Source organism: Poecilia mexicana, unplaced genomic scaffold, assembly GCF_051168715.1.
Source record: "Poecilia mexicana isolate PSO_F unplaced genomic scaffold, ASM5116871v1 scaffold_11, whole genome shotgun sequence".
NCBI classification, from domain to species: Eukaryota; Metazoa; Chordata; class Actinopteri; order Cyprinodontiformes; family Poeciliidae; genus Poecilia; species Poecilia mexicana.
Window position 1 is genome coordinate 8,222,130 of NW_028263380.1, and position 23,178 is coordinate 8,245,307.

Below are 23,178 nucleotides of genomic sequence, written 5' to 3' on the forward strand. Positions count from 1 at the left end.
TCGCGTAGCCTCCTTCGATGGTCATCTGGAGAAGAGAAGCTGGCTCAAATAATTACAGCCGCCGATGAGTGACAGTTTGATTCAGCTGTTGTTCTGTGTATTAACACGGACTGTCCTTGCAGGGGAATTCTCACATCACCTGCATGCCTGGAACCGTCAGACGGTGGAACTATCCTCCTCCTCTCTGTATTGGTAAAGCTTTTTTGACACTCTATAATCTGCTTTCACCTACTTCTCGCTCGTTGTGGCATGAAATAACATTGTAAGACTCAACTTTGTTATTTTGAGTCATACAGTGTTTTGTTAAAATCTTGAAACCCCTTTAACTTTTTCCATTTTTCTTTTACTTTCCAATTGCAAACTCAACTCAAACATATTTGTTAGGTGGAAGGAAAATGATGCATGTATTTTGAATGAAAATCTGAAAAATGTGACCTGCATTCATTTTTTAGCTTCTCCTGTGGAAACAGGGAAGATTGTTAGGATTGTTGGGAAGATGTATGGAGCTAAATATAGACCAACTTTAAAATAAAACATTTTAGAGGCTACAAAACACTTAAAACGGGGGCAAATATTCAGTTTTCAGTAAAACAGTCGTTAAAATTTAGCTCATGCATCATTCTCCTTTTACTACCCCGCAACACCATCACTTCCTTTCCATGTTTCTTTTGGTGCTTTTGATTTTCTGCTTAATCAAGATCAAGGGTATAGGTTTGTCAGCCTTTAAATGGCAGATTTTGGTATATGTCTTAATGTGGTTTTTTTCTTACTTTATGCCTTTCCTTCACCGTGTTCTGGCAAAAAAAAAAAAAATCATACACATGCCAGAGATGGCCTTCCTCACACACACACATACACACACCTCCTCCTCTTCTTTTCAAAGCAATCAAAAGGTATAGAAATTGGTTTTTGTTTTTGATTTTTGTTTTTTTTTGCATTTGTTCTTTCAAATGAATGTAGCATTTAACCTTGGAAAATTGAGTGAATTCAATGAAAGAAAATGTATTAGGTTCCCACTCTCTTTTGTAAAGTGTTTCTGCCTGTGAAATAGCCTTGACAAATGAGCTGTGCTTATTGGAACAACCTACTATTGCCTAATTAGTTCCATCTCAACACTGATTGGATGAAACGGGAGGAAGATTCATCGTGTTTACAGGCATCAGCAGTTTTCTGATTACAACTGGCTCCTACAGGATAGTGTTCAACCCTGCACTTATCCCCTATCTGAGAAACACTGCCACACACACCCCATTTTCCTGTTTTTTTTTCCTTCCCACTCTGACGTCTGTACATTTTTTGTCTATTTAATTCTTAATCTACTGTATTGTATTTGCGTCTTATTTTTTTATTTTTATTTATTTATTTATTTTGCTTTTTTTCGCAGCAGCTTTTCTCTCATTTCCATAGAGATGGCCGAATGTTTTACTGTTATTCCCACTTCTCATCCATTTTTTTTTTTTATTAATGTATTAATTTCAGGGCAGGATCTGAGAGCAGAAGATATTCCTTCTGCTGAGAATCCGTGAAGTAATTAATTTTCACAGATGTTCTCGTTTCTGAAAAGTTGGTTCATTCATAAGGGCAGTATTCTGTTTTAATTAAAAATAAGATGCTATTTTATTTAATCAGACATTAAACTTTTGTTTATTTATTATGCAACTGTGTTTGAATGGTCTCCATAGACCTGCCCTCTAGACACAGTGGAGGGATTTAACTGAATCCTGAAACCCCTAAAGCATATCGGTCTTAGGAAAGAGGTCAAACAAAAAGAAATTCAAAGATCTTGATGATACTTGTTGCAGCTTTGACTTAATCTCAGATTAAAGAAAGATGATTGGCTTTAATATCATTGCTTGTTCACTGATAGGTGTGAGTGTTTGGTGCTCTTCTGGTGGGTAAGAGAACAATTTCCCTGTAATCTAATCTATACAATGAAGAGAAAGGCATTCAATTAATCATTAAAACACGACAGATTATAACTTACACTGCCAAACAACTCACTGTGTTACACAGGAATGTATATGTATGCATTCATATACTAATGTGGAAAATCCTTTATTTAATTGGTTTATTGTTTGCATTATGCTGATTAAATGCTTTGTCTGGACTCCATTAGCACAATGTGGTGGAATCCGGGAGGAGATGGAGGGAATGATTCTCAGTCCTGGTTTCCCTGGCAACTACCCTAGCAACAGTGATTGCACCTGGAGAATATACCTGCCAGTCGGTTACGGTAAGCATCATCAGAGACTTTCAGAGCATATCGAGTTGACTTTTTATGTACCTGCAGAAGACGAAATGTGGCCGTATTCTGCAACTCATTCACATTAAAGATTATGTGCAATAGGACTGGGTTTCAGTTTCTAATTCCAATTTTTTGTTATCAAAACTATTTTTCCACCCTATTTGTCCCAGGAGCCCACATACAGTTCCTTAACTTCTCAACGGAGGCCAACCACGACTTCCTAGAGATACGGAACGGGCCTCTTGATACCAGTGCTGTGATTGGTCGATTCAGCGGCCAGGACGTCCCGTCATCTCTTCTCACTACCTCCCACGAGACCACAGTTTATTTCCACAGTGACCACTCGCAGAACAAACCAGGTTTCAGGTTCGAGTATCAAGGTAAGAACCCAAGCAAGAAGAAAAATGTGTGGTCAGGAGGCTTACAATTTACCTTTACATTTAGACAAATGTATTGGATTAATGATTAATCATTAATCCAAAATCGCCATAATGAAGTTCACTCTGTCATCAATGAATACACTTACAATGCTAAAGTATTCATACCTCTGCAACCTTTTCACGATTTGTGATGTTACAAACACAAACTTGGCTGCATTATTGAGTTTATGGGATAGACTAACGCAAAGAAGTGCATGATTGCAAAGTGGACGTAAAATTCTTGTTTTCGAAACGTTTCATTTTTGTTTGGATTCTGCAGTGCTAGTGGTCTTGACTTATTCGAAGCTTAGCAGGAAGAAGAGCACTGAACCCTAATAATTAACTTTTAAAAGGAACTATTTGCCATGGATTTTATTTAGGGATATCAGGGTAAGGAGAGGTTGTGTTGGTCTGTCACATTGATGTCCAAATACATTGTAATTTGTGGTTGAAAGCATGAAAAACTTTGGAGAAGTCGCATCATTTTCCAAGGCTACATTGCTGATTTATTTATAGTCATTCAGATAAACTGACATTATTTAAGAGTTTATCTTAAAGCTGGCATTAAGGAATAAGCACACTTAGTTGATTTTTCCATTTTTATCTATATATATATATATATATCGGAAGAAAAACCTGTTGATCTGGTGAACAAAGGCATTGCTGTTTGTAAATTAAAAGCTTTCACCTCATATCTCCATTAGGCAAATTGCCCTTATCTAAACATGCAACAGGCTACCAAAGTTTGTATTTTAATGATTCAACAAGCGTGCCAGCAAATCGAAAGGTGGCATTGTTCATTTACATAATTATGTGCAAATTAGCATATAAATCAAGCTTTGAGTTTGCAAATTCCCTCTTTCTGCAGTATTTGCATGAGTTATCTTCCACAAAGGGAAGCTGCGATCCATAGAAATCAAATCCTTTAGTCATTTTTATATCCCTGCCATCAAGGCTCACTGCCTGCTCTACTTGTGTATCCTGAAGGGGGAAAAGTGACAATTATTTACCTTCAGTACCTCCAGTAACTGCATCATACTCCAGCAGCGCAATTCAAAATGTGCCTCTTGTGGGGTTTTTTTCCTCCTGCAAGCTCCCCTGGCTGAGGGGAAGAGAGAAGGAAAAGAGATTGGAACAACAATGATACATTGATGGGGAATTGGAAATGTAAAATACAGGTAGGGTGCATTGTATAAAACACAAAAACAAATGGTCTGGATGCCGGTGTGTGAACTCTAGCTATTCTTAAATCCACAGGAGTTTAGGATGCTGTGTCATCTGCTTGATATGAATTGGGATTTATAGTCCTCTCTAAAATGTTTGTAGCAAAAGAACTATTCCTTTTTTATATATATATATCTTTGCTGTACTCTGAAAACATATGAGCTTAACTATGTGAGAAGAACAAAAAAAGTGAGTATTTATCGTCTAATTTTTTAAGGGATCAAAGATTTTGGAACTGGTGGATATCAAGTGTTTTTGTTCCCACACTGGTGTCTTGAGGGAAAATAATAAATGTTCAGCCCTAGTTAGGCTGTATTTATGATTAAAACTGACAGAATCATTGAGATTTTGAGAAACCTGTTTATATGGTAAATGATCTGCAATCGTATGTTTCATCAAGTCAGAGGACTCCAAAGCCACCCACTGGTCACAGAACAAACTCCAAAACTACTAAGTCAATATCGTCCTCTTTTTAGTACTTCAAGCAACTAAAATGAAAAATGAAGGATCATTACAAAAGCATTGGCCACTTAGCAGTAGATGAGAGTACGAAGTCAAGGAGAAGAAAAGCACGTGATGACTTTACCTGGCTAGGATGTAGGCCAAAAAGGAAAGTGTGGAAATGTAAAAAAAAAGAAAAGAAAGAAAACTACTCTGTGAAATCTCTTAGAACCTTGTGATATACTGTATTTGAAAGATATAGGGATTTACGTTAATCACTTTCCAACTCTTTATTAGTGTAGAGCACTACAAATTTGTTCAAAAATTACATAAATGGCCATTAGACTCATTTGTTCATGTGCCGAACACAGCATCACCACTGGTACTCTTTCGACGTTTACAAAGATAATACAGGAACTACTTTTTAAAGGAGTATATTTATTTAATGTATAAAGTCTTGTCAGAGATTTTGGAAGAGAGCTGAATTGAAAATGTTCTTTCCTCAGAAAACAAGAAAAAACCTTTTAGCCCTACAGTTTTCCTTTGTAGCTTGATGGAAAACTATTGCATAGTACTTCAAAAAAAAAAAAAAAAACCTTAACAAAATACATTTTTAGCTAAAAAATGTAATGACCAGATTTGGGTTTGTCGCCGAGATGTCGCTCCAACATCCTGCCTCATTCTGACGCTGCAGAGATTTCCACAATTAATGAAAACATAATTTGCAATTATTATCACAAAATTTAACCTTAAAATATATATATATTTTTTAAGTAAAAGAATCCGTTATTTAAATAAATATCATTTGTTCTTGTTTTTGCTACAGCATATGAGCTACAGGAATGCCCAGATCCAGAACCTTTCCGTTATGGAGTGGTGGTCGGCGCAGGCTATAATGTGGGCCAGTCCATTTCCTTCGAGTGTCTGCCTGGATATCAACTGATGGGACATTCCATCCTCACCTGTGAGCACGGCACCACCCGCAACTGGGACCACCCGTTTCCTCGCTGCGAAGGTAGGTCACCAAAAAATAAAAAAATAGGTCCTCCGCTGCCGCCTTGGTAACATTGAACTATGTTTTATTTATAAATGAAATGGTAAAATAATTCCAGACATGCATGAATGCAAGACTAACCTCATTACATGATAACTTCCTGTTAGGAATTTATTGAGCTCTTACATCATTAGTGTAAAATGCAGCCATGGAGATAATGATTATCTATTATGAATAATGTAATTACAGTGAGTTATTATCCCCTATTAATGAGGCAAAGTAGTCTTTAATGAAAATCAATACTGTGCTAAAGAGGAGTGGAGACAAATAAAAGATGAATAAAAGAGGGCCTAAATTGAAAAGGGAAAGTAATCGGTGCTCTTTCTTTTGCTATGTCCTTGACACACATTCTCACGCTCCAGCTGTCGATTATTCAATAAGCCAGGCAAAATTACAGAAGGAGGTGAAGGCCTGGCCATGAAAGCGGGACTTCAAATAGGGGAACCGGGAGATAAATGGAAGCAAGCTATATATATATATGTCTGATATACATATATAGTTGCTCTGTCTATATACAATGTAGTTTTATGTTCTGTTCTTTGCTTCTTTTAAAAGTAAAGGCATTGCAGTTTTAACAGCCCCACTTGACCCTATAACAGCAAAACCGGATCTTTAGTCCCCATCTCTGCTGTATTTGAATAGATTTCCTTTAACGCGACACAAGTGCATTGATTTCCCCATCTCTACTGCACTAACCTGCTTGTTCTTGCATTATTATTATAGCATGTTTGCTGTGTTCACCCAACCGACCTTTGACATCTAATCTCCTCTTTCACACTGCCTCTTTTTCTGCTCTTTCATTTTCACACATGGACACTTAAGTTTTAACGAGATATGCTTGAACAGAGCCAGTTCACTACATTAAATATTGATTCGGTTTATTTTTCTCTGTCAAAACTTAAAAGTGGAAAAGCAGAAAGAGAGTTGGATCATAAAGATAATTAAGAAAATTAAAAGTTAATCGTGCAAGCATATCGGATTCTATCGTATTTTGATGTGCTGCATTGATTTTGTTCTTTTCTTATGCCTCCAAAACTTTAATATTTGCAGTTTTCACCCTGACCTTTCCCAGACATACCCTTGTTTTTACATTAGGCTTAAGTGTCTGTGTACTCAATGCAATGTACTCAAGAGGGGTTACCCCTCAAAGTGTTGATTCTAATCAATGGATCTGATCAATAGGTCATTTAAAAGGTGACACAGAGGTGCCTACTGGCCCAGTGGACCTGAATCACCCAACAGTGTAACTTGAACACACACACACATGAAACAGCAGGGGATAAAACACATACACATTTGGGTTTATACATGCGGCAAGAGTGTGCCGTGAAGCTCAATACCCTGGCTGGCGTCCTGGAAGTGCCTGCACTGCTGCGATTACTATTCCGCCTGAATTTTCCCTCCTCCCCCACCGTGGATATGAGGGACACCAGCGGGAATGTCACACAACTTTAAACCATTCACTTTGTTAGAACCTCCTGAGTTTCAAAGGAATATTTTAAAAATGCCCAATTCCTCTCTGTGTTGTTTAGAGGCTGTGTGCAGTGATTTCAACTAGCATGTTTCTCTGTGGCTGTGTCAGTTTGTTTAGTTTCTTTCTTTTTTTTTTTTCTTTTTTTTTTTTTGCCCCAAGGTATCAATCCTGTGTGTACCTGGAGGTTCAAGTGTTGGCAGTCTTGACATTCTCATTCTGTTACAGCCTTTCTTGTCAGTCCAAGTTAACACATCCATACGCATCTACTCCTTATTTATATATATATATATATATATATATATATATATATATATATATATATATATATATATATATATATATATATATATATATATATATATATATATATATATATATATATATATAGTACATACAGGCACTCATATAAACACACACCAGGAACCTGGCGCTTGCTAACACCCCCTCCCTCATCGTGCGCTCCTTCGCTCCAGCCTCAATGGAAAAGGGTTGAGCCCTTATCTTTGCAAAACACTCCATCCAACTCCCCTCTTACTAAAAGGCTTTACTGGCTAATCTTTAGCTCATACAAGTGCCTGGGCAATAGACGAAGAGTGAAGTCGAGAGAGAAAGAGACACCGAGAAGGGAAGCGAAAGAGGTGGAGAGTGAAAAATCGCCATTTTCTGTTTATGTGCCTGCGTAGTTGTACAGCATTCCTGACCCGCTGCATTATATAAATTTTTATCTTGCCCTCTCCCCTTCCTCCATATTCTCTCAGTGCCTTGTGGTGGCAACATCACATCAGACAACGGGACCATCTTCTCCCCGGGATACCCAGAGGAGTACCCGAACTCAGCTGACTGCACCTGGCTCATTTCAGTGGCTCCTAGCTTTGGAATCAAACTCAATTTCACTCTGCTTCAGGTTCATGGGCCGCATGACTTCATAACTGTCTGGTAAGAAATGACAGAAGTACACAGACATTTCAGTGATGATGTACTTGGTATATTGTGGTGATAATAGCTGAAAATGCCAAAAACTTTGCTCAATTTCTGTGTTTCTTTTAAAGCTGCTTTGAGCTGTAAAAGTGATTTTAAGCCGTTTTCTTTTTTCTTGGTGAATTATATATAGTTCTTATAAGAGGTCAAAACATATTTATACTAGAAGCAAATGAAATGTCTCACCACTTTTCTGAGTTCTCTGAATTCATTTCAATACATTACTGATACTAAAAATAGCTAACTTTGAGTAAGGTCCACACTGAAGAGTGTTGCGATGATCTCAACCTGGGATTGCTAATGCATGGTGCATTAAATGACTGTAAAAAGATTGGATATTTCAAACTGCTTCCTGTACTGTCATTAATCAGAACAAGTAAAGCTGAAAATTGGTCAGTTCCAGCATGTAGCTTCTCTCTTCATTTACATTTTAATGTTGTTTTCTACGTGCAGTTTCTTTGTGAGGAAATAAATGTAGAATGGGCTTTGGTGTTGCACTTTATTTCTTGATTAGCTAACAGTGACATGACATTTATAAACCCTGGATGACTAATCAGATAAATAAGTGGTGCATGGTCATTTGGGTATGAAAACATGTGCTCACTTATCAGGAATTTTGGATGACTGGTTTTTGTCTTCATGCCTGGCTGATGTTCAGACAGATAATTCTTCCTTTCACTGTTTGCATAAGGCTTGACCTGCCATATTTAACACCAGAGACGGGATTTTACATGCATGATGGTTTCCGGTCTTGATTCATCCCCACTCCCCCGATGAAGCGTCCAAAAGTCCCAGCTCTCATGGAGACCAGAGATGTTACTGCCAGTGACCCAGGAAGCTGAACGACCACACAAATTGCTCACAATGTGTGGGCTGACATCTGTGTTTTATTTATTCATTTATTTATTTATGTTTTTTGATCATGGAGGGTTTCAGATCAAACTCCAAAGACCTGACAGAATGACCATTCTTATTATTGTCTTCTCCCCTGTCAGCGGCACCAGTTGTCATCTTTAAAAAAAAAAAAAAAAGTTCCTGCAGAGTCGCGATGCGGACTAACACATTCCCTGCTTCCAGTTAACGTTGCTGTGTATCTATTCACCGAACCACTGAGCCAAGGAAATGGGCCCCATAATGGTGGCTTGGCTAGACTGCTGTCAGGCAGCATTCCCTAGCCAGCCGTTTCCAGAGCTGCTTGTAATCTCCCATGCCCAGTCTGACAGCCAAAGACAGATGGTTTCTAAGCTGAATGGTTGTGGCTGGAATCTGGGAGCTGGCTTAATTGGCCATGCCCACACCAGGGGACTGCCAAGGCAGGGCCACCGCTTCCAGAGGCACTCCCTTTGGATGTCTGTTAACAGGAGCGACGCAATCCAGACCTGTCGTTCCACTCGTGTCTGTAATTTTTACTTTATTCTGTCATATTAAGCCGAAGCCAGCCAGTGAAATGTGTTTGCGTTTAAAGAAGAGAGGGGCTTCACGATAAAGATGAAAGCTTAATAACAATAATCTGTCGTGCAGAGTAGCCTGGCTTCTTTGTCTGAACTTTTGAACATTTTTAAGGTACTCTTCTGTGTGCTGCCGTTTCAGGCGTTTGAGCGTCTACCTGTGATACCTCTTCTCTTTCTTTAGGGACGGCCCGCAGGAGACAACTCGAAAACTAGGCGTCTTCACGGACGGAGAGCCTAATGACCCACCCAGTAGCACGTCCAATCAGGTGCTGATACGATTCCGCAGCAACACGGAGAAGAGCGGGTTGTTCCGTATTGGCTATCAAGGTATGGAAATGATCTTATTATATTCAAGAATTTCTGAATAATAATTCTGAATAATCTGTTTTCACTCCTCTCATATCTGCTACATTTCATAAAGCTTACAGACTTCAGTACTGCCTGCCTCCGCCCATCATTCCTAATGCAGAGATCCTGATGGCAAGCAAGGAATTCAAAATTGGTAGGTGGAAATTCTGTCACCTAAATTTCATAGAATACATGTACCGATACAGACACATAATCACCGCTATCTCGACGCCGCTGTCATTTCAGATTGGATTTGGTGCCATTGTGATTTGGGAAAGTGTGGCATTCTGAACCATTAATCCCAAAGGGAAATAACATCCTGGCATTAACCATTTAAATTGCTTTAGGTTGAGTGAAACTTCCTATAATTTATATTACATGGAGAAGAATGGGAGAGAAATAATCAGAATGGGGGGACGTGGGGCCATTGCTCATAACATATTTCTGTTGTCTTCTGTTAAAATGGAGATGATTCTCTTTATTTTCACTCTTGTATGATTAGTTATTATTCTGAACTACATACGCCACATCCATTGGGAGTTTATTATTATGGTAATTTGTTTCTGCAAATGGTAATTTTCCTTCTTTCTCAGGGAGACCCAAGAATTGCTCTGTGCTAGGATTGGATGTTGTTGTAGCCACCAACCGTACATCTCTGAATTTAACCTCCTTCCTTTCCACCTCTCTGATCAGGTGATATAGTTCGCTACAGATGTCTCCCAGGCTACCAGTTAAGTGGAAATAGCATCCTGACATGTCGACTAGGAACACACTTAGAGTTTGAAGGCCCCCCACCGTCATGTGACGGTAAGTGATGGTGTGCAACTCTGAAATGTTCAACAGCACTGCCTTTAAATCTGTGTGGATGATCATTTGCACCCCACTTGTAACATAATCTAGAGCTTTGGTCTTGGAATCTCGTAGGTAAGACAATTTATTTAGCATTTTCTATGGTGTTCTTGAAAGGCAGCACAATATATAAAAGATATTTACTATTCATTGGACATATTTTTTGTTAATTCAGTTAAATTCTGTATCTGACTTGACACAAACGGCTATTAGTAAACTTATGTCTTGCTCTTGCCAATTATTTATCAGTATCATTTAGCTGTTGTGCTAGGCTAGCAATAGCATCTTTCTTCTCATTTTTAATATGACTCGTTGACGATTAGACTCAGTGCTGTCCTAGTTGGTCGTGTATTGTCAAATCATCCCAGAAGAACAAACAACACATTCACACTTGAAACGACAAGCGTTAATGCAGACTCCCTCACTGAATGTTATTGTAAACCCTTGGAATTTCACAGAGAAAGGATGAGTTCTAATAGTTCACCAACATCATGGTAAAAGAATCGAGTTTAGTCTAGAACTCTGATAGTGATTATCTAAAAAAAAAAAGTCTCAGAATCGCTTCAGGACACCGTCAATCTATATTCACTTTCAAAAGACTGGAATATAACCAACAAATGCCAGAGAAACTGCAGTCTTGAAGAATATTTTGGAAATAACTTGAATGCTGGTTTAAAAGCTAATAGGTCTGTTTTGATAGAAAAACTTGACATTGATGTAAAAACTCTAATTAGAATGTTGCTGCACATGTTAAGACGGCCATCGTCTACTGATTGAGGTGTTTTGTGTATTTATTTTCAGTTGTGCTTTGTCTTATTAGTCCAGTTATTTATAGACTGAAGCATTTATCTGTGTTTTGCCATCTCTCCGTCTTCCACTGGGGATCTGTTGTCATGAAGCAGCACAGCAACCACATTTTTTGTAGATACCACTTCTTTGGCTTTTACTCGACTCCCAGGAGGTTAGCGATGATTCCTGTAGAGACTGCTACCAATATGGTCGCCCCAAAGGATCCCCCTGCACCCCATGCACAGCCTTAGATTAATACTATCTGTTGTATAAAATGCATCTCTGGGAGCCTCAAGGGGTTTCTCTGCTTTTTTTCCCTTTTTTGAACTTCACAAGATCACAATCGTATAAATCTTTTCTGTTCTAGTGGTGATTTTCACACACTAAATGCTTCTTGTCTCCCTGCTGGGTAGTAGTAGAATAGTACATTTGTGTGTGTCCTTTGGACTTAACAGCTAAAGCTTACAAGTAAAGGACACTTACCATTTAAATGCTACCAATTTGGAGTACAACAGACAAAAAAAATGAAGTGAAAAGGATACAGAAACAACCCAGTGAACAAAAAAGAAGTGTAAAATCTATCTTGACATGAAAACTCGAGTTTATGTAATTTCCCATTTTCCTCCAAGTTCTTTTTGTACCTTACCCTTGGATATTTGCACCTGCTAAAGTTCAAACTTCATGTAACCATGAGCAGCATCCCACACTTTGTGCAAACATATTAAATGTATAAAGGGATGTATCACCTTGCAGATTCCCTGTCGTTTCCCAATCAATTATTATTATTATTATTAGTCCTTCGAGCAATAGAAGGGTAGCATCATAAGGTTAAGGCTTTTGGAAGCAGAAAACAAGAAGAGAGAGAGGATAAAAGAAGATGGAAAGTATCAGAACAGCATGAGTCAGCCCTGGATGAGCTGGCCCTCATAAAGTAAAACGGTTGGTATTTTCTAGAAAAGGTGGAGGAGTCGCCAGAAATGTAGTGCATAAGGAAAGAATAGGGCTGGAGTTTAAAGGTAGGTGAGAAAGAGGGCCGTTAGACACTTAGTTGGAGGACAGTGAAGAGACGACATGCACAGCTCATTGAAATGCAGGGGACATGCTGGCTGCAGCTGCACCTATCAAATCACCACTTCTAGCTCTGACAGGCACAACCATTTCTGCCCATCTAGGGGCATCCAACTACTCCACCCCCACAAACACCACCTCACAGATTTTACACACTATATACCGACGGCCTACACAGTGCATGTTATCATTCAGTGATGGTCTTTCAGATAACCGGAGTCGGTTCTGTATTCTTAGCACCGGTATACCCACTCAACCTGACTCACGAGCATCAGACATCTGTTCTTGCATAACACATGTACCCTTTATATATTCACTTTTTTTTTTCCGCTTTGAAATTTGTCATTGTCTGAGGCTCTTTTGAAAAAAATGAAAAAGAAAAATAACAATGTCATGCATACCCAGTCACATTTGGGTGTCTGTCAAGACCCAGATCTGTCTATTTCTGCCTCTGACTTTTCTGTTCCCCAAAATAGTGTTATACAGACAGATGAATAAAATCTACATAAAAAGCAAACAGTACTTTTAACATATAAGTTAAAAGAAAAACACTAGCAGGCCTTTATTTTGATTTGAATCATATTATTAATTTAAAAAAGTCTTTATTTCAGTAATTCAACTACATAACAGTAGTAGCCCACTTGATTTAGAACATGCAATATAACTATTAAAATGAACTGAAATGCAACATATTTCTTTGTGTGATGAATCCATAAAATGTCTGATCCTCGTTTTGAATTGACTATCATAAATAACTATTTTTAGTGAATTTTTTTAGCACTTTATTTGAGTTTGCTGCCTTGTATAAGATCCACTGCCCATTACATTTACTCTCTAGTGTGAGCTAGACTTCACAGTAGACAGAACTGTAATATAAGGTCAACTTTTTTGTTGTTGTTGTTGAAAACAGCACAGTTTTCCATTTTTGATATTTTTGATAAAAACCTGCTTTCTCCACAAAAATGGTTTACCAGAATTATTGCAACATTAAACTTTATTTTTCAAACTTGCTTCTCCCCGCTGTTTTAGTCTTCATCTAAATGCATTCCTTCTGACACTTTATGAATCTTACGTCTCATCCCCGACTCTGAGTTTTCAGTCTCGATCCAGTCTAATGTTTATGTTGTCCTCAGTTGCCCCTGATTAAATGCCATGCCGAGTAAAATCCAGCTGAATGCAGATAAAAATCAGCTTTTATGCGTATCCAGTAACAGAATGGGCATCTATTATTCCCAGTGTTTTGTTTCAAAATTGCAAAGTATTAAAAAGTAACTCAAGATTTGCGCACTCAGCTGTATCTTTTGTCAGCTCCAAGACAAAGCAAATGTAGCCTTGAACTCACTGGTGCTTCCTGAAAGGTACTTAAGGTTGGTTGTCACACACTTGTTAGGTAATAACTTTTAATTGTGTCATACATTTTTGTCCTTTCTTTGGATGAATTTTCTATTTAGATAGTGATAGCTGACATTAGGTTTTGTATTTAAGAGGTTGGCTCTTGAGCAAGAACATTCAGTTTTTCTCACTTTAAGACTGGTAAGTGCTGAAAGCTCCTTTACCTTCAGGCAGAAGAGGCTTAGGTATTCAAACAGTGCCTCACAGTGGGGACATTTACATCCCCCAGTAGATTTTCTGCAGTCTTGTTTGATAAACACTTTAATCCACCTCTTGGTACATTAACTTTGTAGTAGTTTTACTCTCTTTCTAAAAAAAATTATGGATTTGTTTATTTTCCCTTTGATTTTATTTGTTATTGCCGCTTTTGGTCTTTTAAAAAGATACGTTTACGGTCTCTTGCAGAAGTTTCCAAAGCCTTTATGATTTTGTCACATTTTGTCACACTTCAGCCGTGAGCTTAATTATATGCCACTGGGATGTGATGTACTAGACACACAAAGTAGCTTATAATTATGTTGCTTCATTTGTCTTTTTTTTGTTTTCTTTTTTTACAAATAAAAATGTTAAATGCCCTGAGCTAGTTCTCAGTCCAGCAGCAAGTTTTTCAAGTTTCAGAATATATCATAAATTTGACCAAATAAGTTTCTGAAAATGGTGGTGTTTGTATGTTCAAACCTCATTAACTCTGATGAGCCTAAATAAAAGTAAGTAAAATTGCCTTCATTAGTCGCCTAATTGGTAAATAGGATCCCCTTATGTTTTATTTAATATCTGGATTGATGCAGAAGTTTTGTGATGATCTCAGGTGTTTGTAAAAGAACCTCAGTGGGCAGTCACCATCTTTGAGACCGAGAAAAACACCAGATGGGTTGTTAAACAATGGCCCAAGATTTGAGCATCTTTCAGATCACTGAAATGAAAATTATTTGGCAAACCTGCAAACCTACCAAAATAAGGTTGTCTACTGAAACAGTCAATAATGGCAAGGGCAACACTGACAAACAGCCAAGATGGAAAATTGTGGTCTGGTCAGATTGAACCAAAATTTTACACCGAGATACACTTTTCAGATTATATAATTTTCTTTCTGTTTTATATTTATGCACAACTTTACGTTGACCTAATTCATAAAACACTATAAAATGTGAAGTTTGTTTGTAAAATGAGAAGAAATGAAAATGATCTGAAAACAAATCCTAGCGTAGGAATCATTTATGCTTTATGAGAAATGCATACTAATTTCTTCTCTTCATTGTGGAATATTTCACAGTTTATCATTGCCAGTGCCAGGTGGATACAGTAAAAAAAAAAAAAAAAAGAACTCAACAATGCAGTGTCGCATTGTCTCACGATAAACAGTGTGTCTCATCCTTTGATGCTATAGCTTGTCTTGGGTAGCACCAATGTTCTGGCGGATAATGCCATTGTTTTCTTGCAGCACTGCAACAAAAACAGAGCAGATAGGAACATGGCGAAAACACGACTGAAACGTCTAGAAAATGTCGAAGGATTTTGAGGAGATGAATTCTGGTGACAGCAAGGAAATGTGATGAGGGGAAGGATGTAGTTTGCCCAGACATGCCACAGCAATAGCGCTTCCAGGCTGACGTGAGACTCGCCCCGCCAAGTTAGCTCCACATCTGTCACGCTGACAATGGGCAAAGGAGTGAATACGCTCATGGCGAGTCAATGATATTAAACATAAGCTGTTTAGCAGTCTGAGTTGGCATGCATTAAGTTTGTTTTCCTGTGACGGCACCCAGACATGAATGACAATTAGCCTTCGCCATGCTTTTAGTTACATTGAATTTCTCTGCAGCAACAATGTGAACCTAAACAATCCAATTTGTGCTTCAAGGTAAATTGAATTCGCCAAAATGAACGAACAATCACTCGACGTGATCTGCAATTATAAAACGACGCCGGCAAAACATAAACAGGATCATTATTTCAATGCTTCAAAATAATAGCTCCTTTTGTCTCGCTCTCTTTTTTTTTTCCCTCTCCCCAGTGACGTGTCCGATGAATGAGGTGCTGACGGCTTCCACGGGCGTCATTATGAGCCAGTCGCCAGGCACCGGCTTCCCCCATTTCGAGTCTTGCTCCTGGGTTGTTAAAGTGGAGCCCGGCTACAACATTACCTTCACTATCGAACACTTTCAAACCAGCCGTCAGTTTGACGAGCTCGAGGTCTTTGACGGTGGGTCTCGTCGCTTCGTCTACGATCGCATGTGTTTGTGAAGACAAATTTAATCCGACCTCATTGCCGTTTATGACCTATATCGTTCTCTGATGACACTTTCTTAATGTCCATTGAGTTGTGTAAACACTACTTTTTCCTCAGAAAGCCTCAGTTAAAGGCTAAATAAACCAGGCAGCTAAATAAACTCTCTAACAAAGCTATCTGCCTCCACTAACAGAAAATCACACACAGTTCCCCTTTCATGGTGGCAGCACATCTGCATCTGCCTTGTACATTTGAATTTGATTAGAGGCAAAGTCAGCAACTCTGCCCGGCAGCTCTGAGAAAACGGTGGTGGGATACACAACGGCGATGCTGATTAGTACTTTTTATCTTCTGCCGACTGGAGAGGAACAGGCAATTGTTAACCTTAAGGCTGCTAAGCCAATTATGGTCTGCAGTTGTCTTTTTTATTTTTTTTTCTTCCACAGTTTAGGAGTTCAACAAACTTCATTTGCAACTTGGCGCAATTCACAACAAATGAAGTATTTTGAGATTTTTACTGTGTGAAAAGTCTGGACCTGCTGAATGATAGATCCAGACTTTTGATTTACCTTGAAGTTCTTTTTGTTTCTTTTTTCAGCATTTTGAAACTTTTAATTGTCGTTCGTTGTCATATCTTCATCCAGGTCCATCCAGACAGAGCCCGCTTCTCATTACCCTCAGTGGTAATTATTCCAGCCCGCTGAGCATCACGAGCTCCAGTAACAAAGTCTACCTGCACTGGTCTTTTGATCACACCACCAGCCACAAAGGCTTCCGCATCCGCTACTCAGGTAAGGGCCAGAAATTCTCGAACGCTGCCTCATCACGCCGTGATCGATTGGCCGCGTGGAAGCTATTTCGGACTTGTTATTTTTAGGGCCTTGTTGTGAGTTTGATCTCATTAGTCGTGTGTTTAATTTACTTTTCCTTTAAGACCGGCATCTGGGCTGCCAACTGTGCCGTAGACAGCCAAAAATATGACCCAGCTCTGTGAGAGCCTAATGGGGGCAGCAGGCATCTGCACCGACATCTTGCTGTGTGCCAAGACCTAGGAATTAGCAAGCGTGGTTTCATGCGTTGCTTGTTGCTTATTACTCCTCCGTTTTGTCCTGCTCCCATGAAGGATTTGTTGGTATACGACACCTGCATAACTTGCTGTGAATTATGACTGTGTAAATATTTAAAAGGCTCCCCCTGTTCTGTATCAACACCACTCAGCCAGATTGACTAATTGTCTCTCTCCTCCCTTTGCTGGAGCTTTCTGTCTCCCTAGCCGGATGTTCTGTCATCTCTCTCTTCTGCTTTTTCTCCTGCCTCTTTCACTTTTTAATTGTTTGTTTCGAACACTGACGGTTTTTGTCGTGACGGATTAAATGACAAACTAAGTGATCCCTGAGAACCCAGAAGTTACCATGGTCAATATGGAATTGCCTTCTGGTGTACCTCTGTGGGAGGAAGAAGAAGGAAAAAAAAAAAAAACAGATGGCACTGATGCATTCAATAAATTCAGCTATGCTACTCATCAATCCTCGTTTCCTCTCCAAGGGCAAGTCTTCCATTAACAACTTGCAGCAGTGTCTTGTTGCAATTCACGCGCTCGGTTTCTACAGTTATTTTCTATCAATTTCAACTATCACTGTTTCTATCTCTCTGTTTAGGTGCATTCATTTTCTCCATCACTTCAATCAACTTTGAGTCAGCCTGACCTTGTCCGCTCAATCTTTCTTTCTCCTGTTGTTTATCTATTTCAATTTAGTCACCACCCTCTGCAGTCAAAGTTATTCAAAGTTGCAGGGCTGATTGCAGAAAAGGCAACTGTTGTTCTGTCTCATGCTAGAGAAAGGAAAGGGAAATAAAAAAAAAAAAAGCAACAGATGGGCCAATGATTGAGAAACCTGCTGGCATTTATTGGTACCCCAGGTGGAGATGTTAGAAAAAGGCATGCAAATGTTGAGAGAGGCACTCTTATTGGTACCTGTGCTGCTAATGCTTTTTTTTTTTTACAGCCATTTTTGGCCATGTTTGGGGAGAATTAAATTTTTACCCATGGTCATGTAAATTTTAAATATGGAGAACCATCACTGTGTTCATTGTCTATGTTTTGATGATGATCTTATTGAAAAACCCAACGGCAACGCATTTAGTTTATTCATTATTCTATGTACTCTAAAGTTTCCAGTACATTTTTGGAAGATAGCTGCAGTACTCCAAATCCCCTCCCTTTCTTAGCTCCAGCAGTTAGCGTACTGTGCTTTTTCACATGTTCCTCTTATGTTTTGTTGTCAAAAGGTTCAATCAATCTGACCAAATTGTTTCAGTCTAAGTTTTAGTGGAAGTTGGCAAACTCGTTTACCAACTAATGATAAAGAACAAACTTCTTCACCCTCTAGTGGTCTTGCGGATGTTTTTGGTTGTGTACTAATTAAAAATGAAAACGTTGCTGGCTTTTATCCATATGGGCGTCTTTGGAGGCATTGAGAATTTGCCTTTTGTTCACAGCGTGGACAGTAAGCATTTTAGTCATTTGTTAAATTGCTACCAAAGCACTCTGTCCATGTGCTGTTGATCTTTTCAGAAAAAAATATTTTTACAATAAACCCAAGTATAAGATTCTTCAATATGTTTGACAGACTCTCCGTCCCCTTAAAGGACTATTAAAATCTTTGTCTCTTTGAAAGACATAATATACTGTTAAAAAATGTTTTATGTCCATAACTAACCATCTATATTGGCTTAGTATTTTTATACTATTGGGGATTTTGCATGGTTATATCCTTGATGTTAAAAAAACACAATATTTTAAATTGTCGCTGCAATATGAGAGCTGTAAAAATGGCAAATTTGCATTTTTATTGAAATTTGATGTTCTCATAATAATTTTCCACCCATACTGAACACAGTCTTCTCTTCTCATTACACAGTGTTTGTAGAGTCTGTGTTCTGTTACCGTCTTTCTGCAGCTGATGCGTCGTGCTCCCGCCTTATTGGGGAAATCTGCTAAACTCCACTTGGGCTCGTGAATCTTCTCGATCCGTTTTGGCACCATTTGCAATGACAAATGATTATTGCCGTTACCAGTTTAACCAAAGTCAGATACTTTGTTCCCATCATTATGTATCCATCACTTTTATGATGCTCATCCACAGCTGCTGACAAACACTCATTTTGCTTTGCAGTACATTAGTTTTCAATAATCAATTTTCCTCATCTCGAGGCAGCAGTGTTTGCTGTAACCTTTCCCTCAGCACAAGAGCAAGACGCAACAGAGATCTTTGGCTCTGTCGTTAAACGGGTATTCATTATTCATCCGCTGAACAACTTCTTACATCACCTTGCATCATTGTTTTTTTTGTTGTTGTTTTTTTAACATGTCATGTTTTTGTGATTATATAATGAGTATTTACTTCTTTCTCCATAGCGCCCTACTGCAGCCCTCCAAATAACCCAGTAAATGGCACAGTGCACAGCCTGACCGGGTCCAAGCTGGGTAGTACTTTACGCTTCAACTGCGACCAGGGCTTTCGACTTATTGGTCAGACCAGCGCCACATGCACCCGGACAGCGCAGGGGATCCATCAGTGGAATGCCCCAGTACCTCTTTGTCAAAGTAAAGACCTCTATCACGCTCTGTCAGGAACTAGAGATAGATCAGAGACTGGATTTTCTCTTCTTCTTTTTTTTCTTTTTCTTATCATGTCAGTCAAATCGCTTTGCAGAGATTCATCAGAGTAGGATATTTTATCATTTTAATGCACATAATTTCAAGATCTGATCGATGCGTTATAAAACGTCTTATAACTGATGACCTTAAGTAGATTATATCACTTGTATCCCGTCTGGCATGCCGAACAGAATATCACTGCAAATCCACTTTGTGAGCTGCATCTCTCAGGTTTAAACTGATTGAGGGGAAAAAGTCTTACAGAATCCTTTTGCTTCGGATCAAAGGCTGATTGCGGTTGACAGCACGGCATCACTAGCAGCTCCTCAGCCTAAGGCATACCTCCAGGAAGTTTACTTCACCACTTTTTTGTCCCTTTTTAAAGATTCAGTGGAAACTTAGTGACATTTCAATTACTGGATTTTAGTCCTCTTGTCATACCTCACATAGGTATTTTTTTTAGAAATTATCATTTGAGGGGTCTTTTTTATTAATTGAGTAGGCCATAGTGAGGATTTCAACTTTTGGAGAAAAAATATCTCAAAACAACAATTACTATTTGTCAGATAATAACATTTGTTGTTAAATTTTAATGATGTTTGCTTTTAAATAAAATATTAAAGCATGAAATCTAAAAATGGATTTCCACTATTTGTTTTCAGACTGGCACACGCAATTAGAGCAAACGTTGAGTGCGCACACAGTTCCATAACAGGTGTACTCATCCATAAAAATTACATTTATCCTCTGCCGACTTTGATTGTTTGCTGTTGTGTGAACTGAGTTCCATGCTAATGTTTGCGGCTCATCCGTGCCTTCTGTGAGTGTTTTTGAGAACTCAGCACTTTGCATACAAGGATGACAAGTTATTTTGCCTGTGTTTTATTTCCTCTTACTGTTTTTTAAATCTTACTCAACTACCTATCAATGTTGTATTTTGTAGTCATGTCCTGTGGAATGCCTGTTGCCCCCGTCAACGGCAGCATTGTTGGCCAAGACTTCTCTCTTGGGGCCAGGGTCACTTACCAATGTAATCCAGGGTTTCGGCTTGCTGGTCCTCTCACCACCTCAGTGGTCTGTCAAGAATCTGGGCGGTGGAGCCCCATCGAGGCCCCTCCAAGATGCGTTCGTGAGTTTTTCTTCTGCTGTCTGGTTAGATTTGAAATCTTCAGAAGCACAGGAACCAGAGGTGTATTGTGACGCTATTATGGTTTCATTTTGTAATTTACCACAACCCGGTTAGAATCTTACTGTGAATTAGTTTTTCATGAGCTCAAATGGAAGGGAGGTAATAATTAGTTCCCCCACTATGTTGTGCATTTTTTAACTTAAATCTGTCAAACATGTGCTTAGCATAGACATTTTGAGAAAACAGTCCAAGTGTCTTCAAGGCCAACACTTGAAGACATTTCACTGACATAGAAACTCCTTTTCTCATGCTAAGCCAACTAAACATCCATCATCACTGTGACGTAAAAACAAAGATATAGAGAAATCTAACATTCCCCTGTGAATAAACAATAAATAGAAAGAAAAATAAATGGAGTTTCTGTAACAAGTATGAATAGCACTAACGTATATCTCAGGCAATAGTTTGACAGGATCCAGACTTTATTTGGATGAGTTTTCCATAAAGAAAATTCAATGTGATTGCTGCGAAGCTACAATGTATTTTTATAGCTTTATATCACTGTCAGCGCAATAAAATGTGCTTTGACGTTGCGCAGCTCATTAAATCCTTCATATACCTAGGATTGTACCACCTCTGTTATTGTGTGTGTATTTAGTTTTTTGTTTTAAATATATAAAATGGAAAGAAACAACTTAACTTGATTTGCTAAAGCCAGTTATGTGATTTTGTCGCTGTGCACAGCAATTAGAAAATCCAATAGAATTTGCAGTTTCTAACTAGAACACAGTTAAGCTGGGGGGGTGGGTTGTGTTAGCAAAATCCTAATGTTGGATTTCAGAGATAAATTGATTGAATAAGGTGTAAGTAACAACAAGCAACTGTTTTTTCTTCTCCACATGAGTTTATAACTGGGAGTTTTTGAAAAATTATCCTCCATTTGTTTGTAAAATCTTATCTTTTTTAATCATTGCTCTTGAGCAGATAACTATTTTTGGATGGTTCTGCTTATTGGACCATGTGAGAGCTAACGACATTGGCATTTTACCTTGTTAACAGTTCATATCAAAATGTCTTCTGAGTACCACAAAGAACAGGCCAAGTGCTATCACTTGTATTAGTACCACATTTTGACACAGGCACTAAACAAAATGGAATTTATTTTTATTCCCCAAATTTGATTGTCTCTTTAAAACTTCATTTGATATTCATGAAACCTTTACTGTTTTGAGAAGACACACCAAAGAGACGGTAGGACTACCACAGTATTAAACAATTAAAAATTGCAATTTGTAATCTTGTCAAACCTGAACTGACTTATATTATCTTCATATTACCTTATTAATACAGTTTGTGATTAAGTTTTTACTCTTATTCTTGAGAAGAAAGTGGGGATTCTTAGTCTTTCGCTGTGAGCTGGATGCATCATTCCACTCCAAATAGACGCCCAACACAGTTCAGTCTTCAGAAGACAAACTAGTGACTGTTAAATATGTAAAAAAATTCTCTTACCTCATAGCGGTCACCTGCACCGACATCAGCCACTCTGCTGTGGAGCACGGACGATGGAGACTAATCTACGGCACTCAAAACCAATATGATGCCATAATGATGCTCATATGTGACCCGGGATATTACTACAGGGGTCAAAGGATCATTCGCTGCCAAGCAAATGGCACTTGGAATTACCCTGATCCTCGCCCGGTCTGTGACAGTAAGTTAGAGCTGTTGCCTTTCTGCGTCTGTGTATTACTAAAGATTTCCACTCAAATGTAAGCAACATAAATGCAACCAAATTCATTTACTTTCATATCCAAGTCCTCTAACATGCAAAAAAATGATTTTGAATCATATTGTCCTAATTGGGTTTTATTTTGTTCTTTTATTTCAGTTATTTCCTGTGGAGATCTTGGCACTCCTCCAAATGGTCATAAAATAGGAACTTTGACTGTATATGGAGCCACAGCCATTTTCTCCTGCAACACAGGATATACCCTAGTGGGCTCTCGGGTCCGAGAGTGCATGTCCAATGGGCTTTGGAGCGGAACACAAGTTCAATGTCTAGGTGAGATCTTCAGTCCAAAAAATGACAACAGTAAAAAAAAAAAAAAGTCAGAGTCTACCACGTTTAACCGTCTTCTTTTTTATCGTTTTGTTTTTAGCTGGCCATTGTGGCACTCCAGACCCAATAGTCAATGGGCAAATAATTGGGGAGAACTTCAACTTTCGAGGAAGCGTCGTGTACCAATGTAACCCAGGGTTTCGTCTTATTGGTGTATCAGTGCGAATATGCGAGCAGGATCACCGCTGGTCAGGAAACACCCCCGTTTGCGTTCGTAAGTTGCCTCTCTAAACAGCTGTTTGTATTTGCTCATACACCGCTGGGCGGTGTTGAATTGAGACTTTTGTTGCTGTGGATGTTTAAG

General features: G+C 38.7%; 1 protein-coding gene across 1 annotated transcript in view; it reads left to right on the forward strand.

Annotated features, from left to right (window-relative positions):
• The window catches only part of csmd2 (CUB and Sushi multiple domains 2), a 108,435-nt gene that overhangs the window by 61,999 nt on the left and 23,258 nt on the right, over positions 1-23,178 (forward strand). The window contains exons 31-45 of the mRNA XM_014985606.2: positions 123-192; positions 2,117-2,233; positions 2,416-2,625; positions 5,156-5,344; positions 7,616-7,793; positions 9,468-9,613; positions 9,708-9,788; positions 10,328-10,441; positions 15,747-15,935; positions 16,607-16,753; positions 19,381-19,569; positions 20,567-20,752; positions 22,272-22,466; positions 22,644-22,817; positions 22,915-23,088. Coding sequence (XP_014841092.2) covers positions 123-192; positions 2,117-2,233; positions 2,416-2,625; positions 5,156-5,344; positions 7,616-7,793; positions 9,468-9,613; positions 9,708-9,788; positions 10,328-10,441; positions 15,747-15,935; positions 16,607-16,753; positions 19,381-19,569; positions 20,567-20,752; positions 22,272-22,466; positions 22,644-22,817; positions 22,915-23,088 — 2,359 coding nt within the window. The remainder of the gene's footprint in view (positions 1-122; positions 193-2,116; positions 2,234-2,415; positions 2,626-5,155; positions 5,345-7,615; positions 7,794-9,467; positions 9,614-9,707; positions 9,789-10,327; positions 10,442-15,746; positions 15,936-16,606; positions 16,754-19,380; positions 19,570-20,566; positions 20,753-22,271; positions 22,467-22,643; positions 22,818-22,914; positions 23,089-23,178) is intronic.